At 34.9% G+C, this 14148-nt stretch overlaps 1 protein-coding gene across 1 annotated transcript in view; it reads right to left on the bottom strand.

Moving 5' to 3' along the window:
- Positions 1-6997: 6997 nt before the first annotated feature.
- LOC125678933 (uncharacterized) overlaps positions 6998-14148 on the bottom strand; it is a 17286-nt gene continuing 10135 nt past the window's right edge. The window contains exon 2 of the mRNA XM_056156516.1: positions 6998-8765. Coding sequence (XP_056012491.1) covers positions 7305-8765 — 1461 coding nt within the window. The 3' untranslated portion in view covers positions 6998-7304. The remainder of the gene's footprint in view (positions 8766-14148) is intronic.

Raw genomic sequence — 14148 nt, 5'->3', positions numbered from 1 at the left:
TGATCTGGGAAAATATCTATATGATGATATACACTTGTGATATCAAACTTAAAACACCATTTGTATTTATTTACATATAACAAAGCTTTTCTTATATCATTATATTTGACTGGTTGTTTCCAAATATGTTTATTAACTTCTCTCAAATCTAGAATAAGTCTTCTTTTACCGCTGGAATTCACTGAAACAGAAAGAGGATTAATAACAAAAGGCACTTCATATTCCTCCGAGATCAAACCCATGTCTAACAGATCTATAATCACTCCTCGTACAAATTCATCCTCCTGTAAAGCAGAATTATTGTTCTTGGAGAATTTATCCTGTGGTAAAGAATAAAATGGAATCTTGTACCCAAAATAAATTGTATCAATTATAAACTTACATTCATCAATATTTTTCCAAGATTGAATACTAGCTTTAAGACGACCTCTTACACAAAGTTTGTCGTTTTCTTTGTATTCATAACAATCACCAAATTGTGACATATCAAAATAAATATTTTCCGTAGAATACTCATCTGGTACAAAATTGGATTCTCTTTCCATCCTATTTGCTGGGTTTGAGTTCTGGACAATCTTTTTCTTTGATGATTTGGTTTCCCACAGTGGAAACATCCGATGGGGAGTCTCGGACCCGACATTCCGGGGAATCCAAACTGAAAGGGCGATGGTCCACGAAATGGCTGCCTTGGAAAAGGAAAATTGGACGGAGCAAAGCCCCTAACATCATTAGAAGAATTCTCGTATTTCTAGACTTTTGCTTTTTTTTTTTTTTTTTTTTTTTTTTTTTTTTGTTGCTTTTTCCTTTTCTCTGTAATGGTACCTTCACACGCACGGATTTTTCTTACGGATCCTTACGTATTCCACAAATCCGTAAAAGTACACGGATTGTTACGATTTAAACACTTTAAAGAGCTATTTAGGAACGTTTTAAGAGTATTTACGGGCCATTTACGGTTTATTACGAGTTCTTGCGAAGCATTTACGTCACACATTTACGAGTGAACACGGATAAAAACGAGCAATTTACGACATTTTACGAGCTTTTTAGGAATTGTTACGAGTATAGTAAGGAAATTTACGATTTAGCTCAGCTTTTACGTGTGCATCACGACCTGTTAACGTTTGATAACGTGCTGTTACGAATAGTTAGGAGTTAGTTACGATTGTTTACGTTTTTGACTCAAAAGTGTTCGCAATTGGCATTGTATCATCATTCGACAACTGACATTACTTGTAACAGCATGTGTGTATATTGTATGCAAGATGTGTAACTTCTTTGATGTCTTGATAACAACTGAAAGAAACTGTCAGATTTTGCGTCTTTTATACCTTTCCTTAATCGTAAAGTTTAATTAGGACTCGTAAAGTAATCGTGTATATACGTAAAGCGCTCGTAATGACTCTGGACAATTCGTAAAGCGATTGTAACCTGACGTGAATGAAATCGTAAATATCACTTGGGCATTCGTAATAATACGTAAACAACTCGTAAACTATCCGTAACATATTGTAAACTAACCGCAAAGATTCGTAAAAAAAACTTTTTACGAGTGTTTTACGGATTCTTACGAGCAGTTTACGTGTTCTTGCCACCAGTTTACGATACTTACGGATTGTTACAAGTTATTTACGGAAAATGAAATCCGTGGACAATCGTGAAATTTTTTTTGACATGTCAAAAAATACGCCCCTACTTTCACGGATCCTTACGAGTGTGTGCGAGTTGTGACGAGTTATTAACGGATACCGACGAGTGATTTACGAATGCTTGCGATTGACTACGAGTGGGAGATCCGTAAGGACTCGTAAGAAAAATCCGTGAGTGTGAAGGTGGTATAAGAGCCTTATTTTCCGCCTTGTTAATGCACTTTTCATTGTCGGAATTATCTGCAAGAGGGTTGGAAATATAGTTGTTAACTGTGCTCCAGCCACAATGAGATGCGTCGGCCATTTTTATATGTTTATTGCGAATTTGACAACTTTCATTGGCTTCACCTATAAGTTCTTTACAATATTCATATTTTCCATCTCAACGCCCCACAAAGCTTGGGTTAAAATATCAGGAACCTTCTCGTTATGTTCATATTGATCATTATTCCCTGGATTCTTCCAGGTAGTACCTTTATCACTTTTTAGCTTTTTAACTTCAGAGGAACACAGAGGACGTGGCTCCGCGCAATTCTTTAAATTGATCCAATTATATCACCATAGTGCGTCCTATATCGGACTTTTTATCATTCATCTTATTCAGAATGACTTCAAGCATTGATCCGCCTGAGAACCAGCCGAAATGTCGTGGTCACCATGCATGATTTAAACGTGTTAACAGCTCTACGTGTCGTCCTTAACTGGAGTTACATCGTTACTCGATTAAAACCGGTTCTAGGTATTTTGTAATCTAGAGTGTTTCTTGTGTTGTACTTTTAACTAGTTCTAATTGTAACGGGGACCGTTACAGATGTTCCCCAAACCTCCCCCAATTAAAAAGTGATGTCCTTGTGAATCTATAGGAAAAAATCATTTTATTTTAGCCTTTAATTACATGTAGTACGTTCAATATGGTCATTTCAGTACCAAGAAATGAAAGAAAGCGTTGCACGTGCATACACGCGCACGCGTGTATGATTCCGAATTTTTGTTGATGTCGTTCAACAGGCATTTGTATCATATACCCACAGTATGAATTTCATAACGTTTCCACCAAATATAAGGAAGTTATAGCGATTTTAAAATCGTCCAATCAGAAATCAGCACACGTGCATGCACGTGCTGAGCAGTAATTCTAACCACAGCAATTTGTAAGGAGTACCAAGATACATCTAAACCCCTAATATGAATAGAATTTGATGAAAAACAAAAACGTTATCGTCCTTTAAAAATTGAACATTTAAAAAACGTTGCACGCGCATGCGCGTGTGCGTTGGCATTTTTTGTTACACCAACATATAGATACACATATTGTCTACATATGCTGTGAATATCATCTCATTCGCTTCATAAATAAGATAGTTACAAACGTTTTAGCATTATCCAATCAAAATGAAGCGCACGTGCATGCGCGTGCAAATTGGTAATTTTGACCATGTAAATCAGTTAAGGGTCTCAATATCTACCTATGATATGAATTTCAAGCCATTTCAATGAACAACAAAAAAGTTAGACTGATTCCAAAGTTAGCGTACAAATTTTGTAATGCGCGTGCACGCGCATGCGTGCGCGTGCTGGCAAAATAACTATTATTTTTCATATGTACAAATGATATACTATCATCCTATTTAGGTTTTATATCGCTTCCTTCAATATTCTGATTTTCCATTTTTTGTACCAAAATTGCAATGCACGTGCGCGCGCGTGCATGCACGTGCAAACAAAATGACTATCACTATGCACATCTACAAACGCTATACTATCATCCTGGAAAGTTTCATATCGATCCCTTTTGTAGTTTCTGAGAACACTACCGGACAAAAAAGTACCGGAGAAAAAGAATAATAATAATAATAATAATAATAAGAAACAGAGTAAAAACAATATGTTCCCAAACTTTGTTTGGGGAACATAATAACATTAAGTGAACAATAATATCTTAAAGACATTCTTTAAGATAGTTTTATAGCCTAATTCTTGTTCACTTAATTCATTGTTTTTATTATGTTCCCCAAACAAAGTTTGGGAACATATTGTTTTTACTCTGTTTCTTATTATTATTTATTATTATTATTATTCTTTTTCTCCGGTACTTTTTTGTCCGGTAGTGTTCTCAGAAACTACAAAAGGGATCGATATGAAACTTTCCAGGATGATAGTATAGCGTTTGTAGATGTGCATAGTGATAGTCATTTTGTTTGCACGTGCATGCACGCGCGCGCACGTGCATTGCAATTTTGGTACAAAAAAATGGAAAATCAGAATATTGAAGGAAGCGATATAAAACCTAAATAGGATGATAGTATATCATTTGTACATATGAAAAATAATAGTTATTTTGCCAGCACGCGCACGCATGCGCGTGCACGCGCATTACAAAATTTGAACGCTAACTTTGGAATCAGTCTAACTTTTTTGTTGTTCATTGAAATGGCTTGAAATTCATATCATAGGTAGATATTGAGACCCTTAACTGATTTACATGGTCAAAATTACCAATTTGCACGCGCATGCACGTGCGCTTCATTTTGATTGGATAATGCTAAAACGTTTGTAACTATCTTATTTATGAAGCAAATGAGATGATATTCACAGCATATGTAGACAATATGTGTATCTATATGTTGGTGTAACAAAAAATGCCAACGCACACGCGCATGCGCGTGCAACGTTTTTTAAATGTTCAATTTTTAAAGGACGATAAGGTTTTTGTTTTTCATCAAATTCTATTGATATTAATGGTTTAGATGTGTCTTGGTACTCCTTACAAATTGCTGTGGTTAGAATTACTGCTAAGCACGTGTATGCACGTGTGCTGAATTCTGATTGGACGATTTTAAAATCGCTATAACTTTCTTATATTTGGTGGAAACGTTATGAAATTCATACTGTGGGTATATGATACAAATGCCTGTTGAACGACATCAACAAAAATTCGGAATCGTACACGCGTGCGCGTGCATGCACGTGCAACACTTTCTTTCATTTCTTGGTACTGAAATGACCATATTGAATGTACTACATGTAATTAAAGACTAAAATAAAATGATTTTTTGCTATAGATTTAAAAGGACATCACTTTTTAATTGGGGGAGGTTTGGGGAACATATGTAACGGTCCCCGTTACAATTAGAACTAGTTCGTGTTGTTTTTCGCCTAATGTGAAGCGGTTCCTAAATTGTTTCCAAATAAATAGATTCTCTGGATGCTAAAAACGTTCATTCTGTAACTATTCTTCCTGTAAATAGTAGAATTTTCTTTTCTAAATTTGCAGATTCGCTTTGATTTTGACATCCTCCCTGATCGAGGCAACTCTAGATATCTTTTTGATAACTCCAACATTCTATTAGTCTGAGAATTAGTGATTAAGAAATCCAAGACTTTGGAAAATTATTGAATGGCGTAATATGTAAAAGTAGTTTAAACACCTGTTTAAGAACTTGATTAATCAATTTTAAGATTACATAACTGTACACTATGAGACATGTAAGAATAACAAATGATTTAGAAACGAGAGAGAATAAGATAAAGATGCAGGAAGTCAGGAACATACGCAACTAATATACAATATACTTTGAGTCGAAATATCTTGAAAACTTGAACATCCCATTACCTTTATATTCAAGATTATTTATTTTTTAGCAGTTTTAAATTTTAAGAGACTTTAGCAAAGAAAATTATTGAACAAATTAGAACAATTTGAGAAATATTTGAATATATAAGAACTCTTTACAAATGTATGAATATGAGAAATATTTTGAAGATATAGAATAGATAGAAATTATTTGAACATTTGAGAACTTTTGGTAGTTTGATAAATCTTTCTTGAGATTACACGACAGAAATGTTAGATGATTGATAAGGTGATATTACATGTATAGTTGAGATAATTTGAAAAAGAAAATACATGTATAAAGGAACAAACACGACTAACGCACTCGAAGTCAAGATCTGAAAACTTGAGCATCTCATTGATGATTCATAAGATTTTACGGTTGGGAACTGTTTTCAGCAATTTGAACACACGATCACTTTTGTTATATGAGATTCATAAAAACTGAGAACGATTTCAAACATAAGAGGCATATTTGAGATATCTTTTGAGAACTTCACCAATCCCTTATGCATGTAATTCATTTTGAAATAAGATGGCAGATTAAAATCCATGAGGGAACAAGATAAACGAGTTCATAGAGAGTTTATTAAATCCATAAGAACAAGATAAACGAGTTCATAGAGAGTTTATTAAATCCATAAGAATAAACATGTACCTGTACATATAGTTTTAAAATGCAGTTCCCAGAATTGAATTAAGAGCTTACCTTGTGAATGAGCAATTTGTTTCCCCATGAGAGAATACGAGGAACATGATACTCATATCCATGCACTGTTTTACTCTTGATTTCATAGGAATATATTTCAGAACTCTTGTAAAATGGTTGTAGTTTGTTGTATATTTTTTTCATACATTTTTCATTCATATGTTCGGCGTTTACGGCTGCTGAGCAGGGAGGGATTTTTATCGTGCCACACCTGATGTGACTCGGGGCCTCGGTGTTTTCAGTTTTCAACGTAACAGTGTTCCATGGTGCAATATAAAATTAGAAAAGAAAAGGTAGTGTTGTCTTGGTTGTCAAGGGGGTGTGTCCCCATACCAAGTTACATTTATACAATATAAACCAAATTTTTTCAGCGAGCTCAGCCAATCAAATTGCGTGTTACGAGTAAAATTAATTTATTCAATTAGACGTTTACAAAACGTGTTGTGTCGAATTAATCACACTCACATTCTATATGCACTTCTCTGTCGATTCACGTGATCTTCATTATTTACCGTATACACAAAGTTCAACACATTATTTTTTAGTCAAAATTGCTCAATAATGTTCAATAAAAGAGGGAATTAAAATGAATGAATTTCTTGATATTCTGTTCATCACGTTGAATGATATGATATACCATATGAGATAATAGTTAAAGAAAATTGTATTTCAAAATTACATTTTAAGATCGTGCAACTGGGCCATTACATTATATTTATATCAATCACTGGTCATGGAATGCAGTTATTCCTATTCAAATACCTCCATTTGATAAATACCTGATATATATATATATGTAAAACTTATAGGGTACCAATTTTGATGCACCAGATGCGCATTTGGACAAATAATGTCTCTTCAGTGATGCTCAACCGAAATGTTTGAAATCCGAAATAACTATGAAGTTTTAGAGCTAAGTATAGCCAAAAAACAGCGTGCCAAAAAAGTAGAGCCAAATTCGTCCAAGGATAAGAGTTATGCATGAGGGAGATAATCCTTAATTATGCAATAACATGACGTATGTCATTATGGTATATAAGTTTCATTTATTTATCACATATAAAAACAATTACATTTATAAATGTCCTGATTTTAATACGACACTTTACAGTGATTCTGCAATCATAATTTCTTAACAAAAGCATGTCAATAATACAAACAAAATTATTTTCCAATATTTTAACTTTAAGATTTGTCTGTAAATCACCGGTTATAGACCCGGGTTGCTTTTCTCAAAATTACTTGCACAGCATCTATCCATCCAATGCCCCCCCCCCCCCCTCCCCCCCTGGGAGAGATAAAACAACAGAAAATGAACAGGTATGAATGTAAGCTACTGGAATAGGTAGTCATTGATGCTCGGTAAAAGACATCCTCTGGAAGCACTCTCATTGGGTTGTACATTGTTGTTATAACTGGTTATTTCCAAAACCCTGATCATGCCGTCCTTCTGATCGCCTATCCAGAGTCTTCCTTCACTGTCAAAACACAATGCTGAGACCATGCCGAGGCCTAACTTATCTCTCGTTACTATATAGCCCAGAAATTGTCCAACTGGATCCAAAACATGGACAGAGCCATCAGCCTGGTTTCCAACAATGATATTACATGCATTATCATGGCAGATTGGATGAGGAGCAAAGACGCAAGGGTCGAATAAAAGCAGACCTCTTGAGGATTCTGATCCGCCGGTGTAACGGTGCGTTAAGGTTCCATCTTCGCGGAAAATGTAAACACACCTTCGATCTCTATCGGTTACACAAATTGTGTGATTTCGCTTGTTTAGTGACATTCCGAGAGGGTATGAAAAATAACCATCTGTCGCACTTCCAGTAATCTCTTTCGAAAGTTGTCCATATTTGTCATAAAACTGCATAGCACCTGTGTTGCATTTCTCTTTGCTCTCCGTCATGTGGTCAGATTTTCTATGTGGACCAACGCAAACGATCTGCCCATCGTCTAACTGGCATAATGCAGTTGGTTGCACTTTTCCTGTTTGTGAAAATAATTGAACGCCTTTTCCTTTCTCTACTTCTAAAAGCAAACTCAAGTTAAAATTGGAGATCACTTTCTTTCCAATTCCAATGTCGGTAATATCCGATATTCCCTTATCGAAAAATTCCCTTTGCAGTTCCTCTCCACTGCTGTCAACCAGAATAGATTCCGGTCCGAGGTGTGTGATGATGTCGCACAAACCATTATCAGCGGCATGAATAGTACTAACGAAGTTATTTTGGTCATCCTGCGGTGGTGAAACTAAGGACAATACTTGAAAAGATGACAGAAGGATAACATTGAATTTTGTTTTAATGAACTGTCCTGAAAGATTTAGATGAAATGGAATAATGGCATCATCAGTGACGTCTGCGTCATCAAAGTCTGCTGTCGTGACGTCAGATTCGGAATCGGAACTGACTTGATATTTGTCATCAGAGAGTTTCAATGCCAGTCTATGGGACGCTTTGCAATTGGGACATAGTTTTAAATCACAATGAGAACACGATTTCAATTCCGTTTCCTCAAAGCATATGAAGCAACAGAGCTTTTCATTTGGTTCAGGGGGCTTCTGCGTTACAAAATAATTATCCAGCAGCTGATCCAAATTTTTCCCCACGAGCGATTGTTTTTGTCTACAGAGAGGACAGGTTATTTTTTCGGTTTCATCAGATTTCTTCAAATAACTTTTCAAGCAGGGCTGACAGAACGTGTGGCGGCAATTCAGTATTTTCGGTACTAGGAATTCCTCGAAACAAATGGAGCACGTCCTGTCGTCTTCATCCAGTTCTGCCATGACCTGGGCTCAAACATCGCAAATTCTATTAGAAAAGAAAAAAAACATACCAATAGTCTTAACTCTGGTTGGGAACAGACATCAGTGCATCATTCTTGTTAACAATATAGATTATTAATATTTGTCGTTTTTTCGTGGTATGTGATATTTGTTTATGTAATATATGTCTCTTGATAAAGACGCGGGTTGCGTCGAAAATTTGAGGCTTAAATAACCAAGAGTGGCATGGCCTTTTCAGTGCTTCCATAAACTTTTCTGTCCATGTACCTTTTTAGATCCGACACATTAAGAAAGAAGGGTGTTGTTGGGATTTCGTGCTTATATATATATATATATATATATATATATATATATATATATATTCTGGTTAGCTCTTTGCTTTCAGGTTTGATAGTGCTACGTGCATGTTGGTATTCAATACACTGATTATATTATTTATAGTATCAAATGAAATGATTTTATCGCCTAACGCTTTGTGATATCAAGGTACACGTATATTCCTCCTGCATATTAGATCTAAGTTCCTGTACATGTATAGATCTGATTGTTACACAACATGATTTGGGTGAGGATTTTAGATATACGTGTAGATGTATAGATCTGGGTGAGGATTTTAGATATACGTGTACATGTATAGATCTGGGTGAGGATTTTAGATATACGTGTACATGTATAGATCTGGGTGAGGATTTTAGATATACGTGTAGATGTATAGATCTGGGTGAGGATTTTAGATATACGTGTAGATGTATAGATCTGGGTGAGGATTTTAGATATACGTGTAGATGTATAGATCTGGGTGAGGATTTTAGATATACGTGTACATGACTTTCATTGAAGTTATATATATCATCCATCTACTGCAATGAATTTGTTTAAGGAAGTTTCCTGAAATACATGAACGTTAGCTTTCTACTCACATACAAAACACATCGTAGTATTACAATCAGTCAGTACACCTTTTAATCTATTTAATGAATCAAACTATGTTTCGTTTGATTACTTTAAACAAAATACTATTCATGAATTAATACTGAATATATCGATAGTAAGGAAATCAAATACATAACTTACCGTCCTTCCTGCTTTCGCTTTAAACGTGGCTGGAAAATTCCAATCTATTTTTACGCATTTAAATATTGTGACGTGTATGTTGCTAAAAATGGAATGGAACAGACTAATGATTAATGTAGCTAAGATAACACCGAAAATTGGGCAAATAGGCTTTATTTTTATTAAAATCAGAATTAAAGGAATTTGTTTACACGAGGTAAACAATTTCATCATAAAATCTGCACCATAAATTGATTAAGTTAAGTTGATTAAGTTAAGTTAATAGATGTTTTGCACACTCTAACGTCATGCTAAGTCAAAAGGTCATAGGAGAAAAAAATCTTGCATCCGGGTCCTTTGCCAATGTGAAACAGAGAACGACGACGGCTTTTACGGGTGAGACATAGTTTGTTTAAGCATGTAAGATGATAAAAATATAACATTCGTAAAAAATACAATTTAAAGTTACCACTAAGAGTTGCAGATTAGAATGTTTCATTCACATTTGTTTAATTTGAGCTGGTGAAATATAGGTTGTTTATGTCTGCTCGCGCTCGCTACTTTCACTTGCGATGTTTTTTATCGAATTAAATAGCTCTCTAAAATTAACCCAATGAAGTAGTAATTGCATATAGAAGTGATAACAATTCAATAATTTTATTGACAATGTATCTTCTTTGTTTTAAAATGACAAAGTCGTTTGATTTTTAAGATTTATCGGATTACCCCTCTTCCTCTCTCTCTCTCTCTCTCTCTCTCTCTCTCTCTCTCTCTCTCTCTCTCTCTCTCTCTTCTGTGGTATGCAGTACTGAGTAGTAATTAAGTTTGAATCTATGAATTAAGTCACCCCTCACACAATTAAGGATTTTGAAGTAAGTTTTAAGAGTTTTGTTTTTTAAGTGTCTATCAGCATGACTGTCGTGCCAATAATTTTCACTATTCGCAAGACGGTCGCGCTTATAATTAGAGCTCCTATTCTTTTCCCAATTATAAATTTATTCTACTTACCCGTGAGACAGAGTTAGAGATATATTTAATTTGTATGATTTTAAATCTTTTAAGCTTCTGACAATTTAAAAAAAAAATCAAACGAGATGTCTACACAATTATTTAATTTATCTCTAACTTTGACAAATGACCAGTTCAAAGTTCACTTCTCTATGCAATAACATATGTAGGCCTATTAAAAAGCTAGACACTTTATTGCAAATAATAAGGATACTAATTATAAACCAGGAAATTTAGGTGGTGGGTCACCACCCAATACCCAACTGTTAGTCAATCCATTTTCAGCAGTCTGATTTAAACCACCGCTTTCTCTTTACGAGTGTAAAGAGAAAGGGGTGTATAAGACGAGTAGTCTAGTCAATCTAGCAAATCACCTCAAAGTAATTGCAACAGAAACAAACTCGACGGAATTTAATAAACAAAAGCGTGATTAACAACATACAAAAAATCGGACAAAATCGGACAATGGGAAATATTTAAAATTTAGACTTAAATGTTTTAGTAAACCATCGATATTTTGTGGTGTTTACGGCACGCCGTACACGTAAAGGGGAGTAACTTAACTGTGACAGTCATCGGAATAAAGTTATACACGACGATCTAAAGTGCATGTAATAAAAAAACGCGATTAAACAGCTTAACAGTTGTATTAAAAAGGTGATTTTAAGACCTTCTATATACATACAATATTGCTAAGCATCTCATATTCTTTGCCGACTTCCATTCCCGGGGAACTTTCGCGAATAAAGCTTCAAAATATTTTGTTTGACCCTCTACTGAATTAATTTTAATTATAAAACACAATATTTACTTTAGAAGTTATGAATAATCAATTATAAATGAAATCTTAAAGAATTAGTGTCAATTTACAAGGGGAATTACGGGTGTTAAAAAAGAAAGTATGGAAAGCCATTCGGGTTAAAAGTTTCAGTTATTTTGTATCTTCATCATTTGAGCAAGCGTTTTGTATTAAAAACTTTTATAAAACTAAGTAAGTAAAGTATTTTTGCTTTTCTTTTTCAAATTCAGGTTTGGGGTGTCATTCATGGGTAATAACAATGATAATAAAACATTGATAATATAAATAATAAAAATCAATGTAAGTAAACACTTGCGCATAGTATCATGATTTGATGTAAAATCGAGTAGTTACTCTTTCTAATTAGTCTTGGGCTCAAGACCTGCGGAACCATATCTCCTAGCAGCATGCGAACAGCGCGCTAGACCGCCCGGCCATCTATTCAAGACAAAACTTGTTTTCGATGACGATGGAATTCTCGCCACGCTGGCAAACGATCATTGAGAATGGAAATGGGATACAGTTATTTATCGTAAATTTTAGAGGATCATACAAAATGCACATTGTGTTTGAAATGTCTATATATAAAGCACAGAAATAGCAACGAACTCTGAAATAAACATAACTGCCCTAAGGGACGAAATCAATGTCGGATGAAAATTTAAATTCAATTAGTTAGGGGGAGGGGAATAAAAACTCCCGCAAGTTTCTGTCATCCGACATCGATTACACTTTAGTGGAAAAAGGAAAAAGACAAGCGACTGTTGAATACCACATAATATTTAAAACATATTAATGAACATTTAATAGATTTAATGTACACTTTCATTTGTGAATAAACAGTAGAAAAGGTATACAGAGGTATACAGAGTGTTATTTATAATCGTACGTTTCTTTTCTTGTTATTCGATTAGTTTCAACATTTGTCATATTAAGTTTTAAAGGGGGGGGGGGGTTCTTGGTGAAAACTATGTGAACTTAGTTTTTTGTGAGACATTGAATTTTTGATCTTGCCCCTAATATAAGTGAAGAATATCGTTAAAACCAGACGTCTTTTTAGGAAACGAAGTTTGTCAATCCTTTCCCTTTCTACATGCATTCACAGGATGCGACACAACGTCAAGAATGTTCGGCATTGGAACAGGTCCTGTATAGTCAAAATGTAGACAAATCGCGAAAAAATTCTGTATATGATTAGTTTTTAAATGGAGGCAGGCTACTGACAAACAAGTTGATGGTGAAGGAGTTTCAACTGTTTCGTTTAAAGTCAGCATTTCGCGAATTATATGGTCGTTAGAACAATCTACTTTGCCAATACAACCTATCATTGGGTCAAATCTGCCTGACTTGTTTCATATAGATTGTTAGGCTGTTTTTGGCACAATGATATTGAATAAGGGTAACTCCGTTTGCCTTATTAAGATATAGAGCTCACAGCGGGTGTAACCGGTCAACAGGGGGTGCTTACTCTTTATAGCCCATATACATCTGATCCCACTTCTGGTATATCCAGGGGTCCGTGTTTGCCCACCTCTCTATTTTGTATTACTTATAGGAGTTACGAGATGGATCACTGTTCGTTATCTTCACCTTCCTATATGAGGATTTCATAGAGAAAAGGATATATTCTGGTGTCGATGTCATATCGACTTTGTACAATGGAATACCATAGAGACACTTATAGGAGATTTGCTATGTGAAGAATTGTCTAACACAATATCATTTTTATAAGTTCAGTCATTGCCACTAACTACTAACTACAGCTGCAGAAAAGGAGCACTGCAAGAATTTTTTAAGTCATAGAGTGGACTAAAGAAATGATTAATTTGGATCCTTCGAATTGGGGCTTATCACTGCTTTCAGCAATTCTTGTATCCGTTAAAACTAAATTACAAGTCGCGCCAGATAAACTTTTGAACGTTTTTCGCTGTAAATGCAAGGCAAATTGTGACACTAGCCGTTGTACTTGTAAAAACATGGATTGAACTGTACTGCAATTACTCAAATGATCACTTATATAATTATCAGGCACGTAGCAATAATGGCTCTACACCTTTTATCATTACATGCAAAGTTGATAAATTTTTACGTACAGAGGTCGATTTTTAGACAGATTGGTTGCCCTCCCTCCTCTTTTTTTTTTTTTTTTTAATAGCATTGTCGTGAACTGTACACAGTGGAAGTGTAAAATTGAACTGAGAGAACAACCTTAGCCCCCCCCCCCCCCCCCCCCCCAACACCACACACACCATCAAGGATTTTTATAACTTTGGATTAAAATTTACTTGTAAATTTTCAGGCAATATTGTGAAATTATCTTCACACACACACACACACACACACTTTTTTTTTTTTTACGATGCTGCGTGCCTGATTCATTTTGCTTTTAATTCTATGTGTCCATTGTTTTTAAAACAGATTAATTACTCCTGAAATTCTCGGTATTAATTGCACAATAATTTGGATAGAACTAAACATCAAATACGGCTATAACACCCCCCCCCCTCCCTTCCCAAACTCTAGAAC

The sequence above is a fragment of the Ostrea edulis genome, chromosome 2 (genome assembly GCF_947568905.1).
Source record: "Ostrea edulis chromosome 2, xbOstEdul1.1, whole genome shotgun sequence".
Taxonomy (NCBI): Eukaryota; Metazoa; Mollusca; class Bivalvia; order Ostreida; family Ostreidae; genus Ostrea; species Ostrea edulis.
The sequence above is the reverse complement of the archived record's forward strand: the minus strand, read 5'-3'. Positions and strand labels throughout refer to the sequence as shown.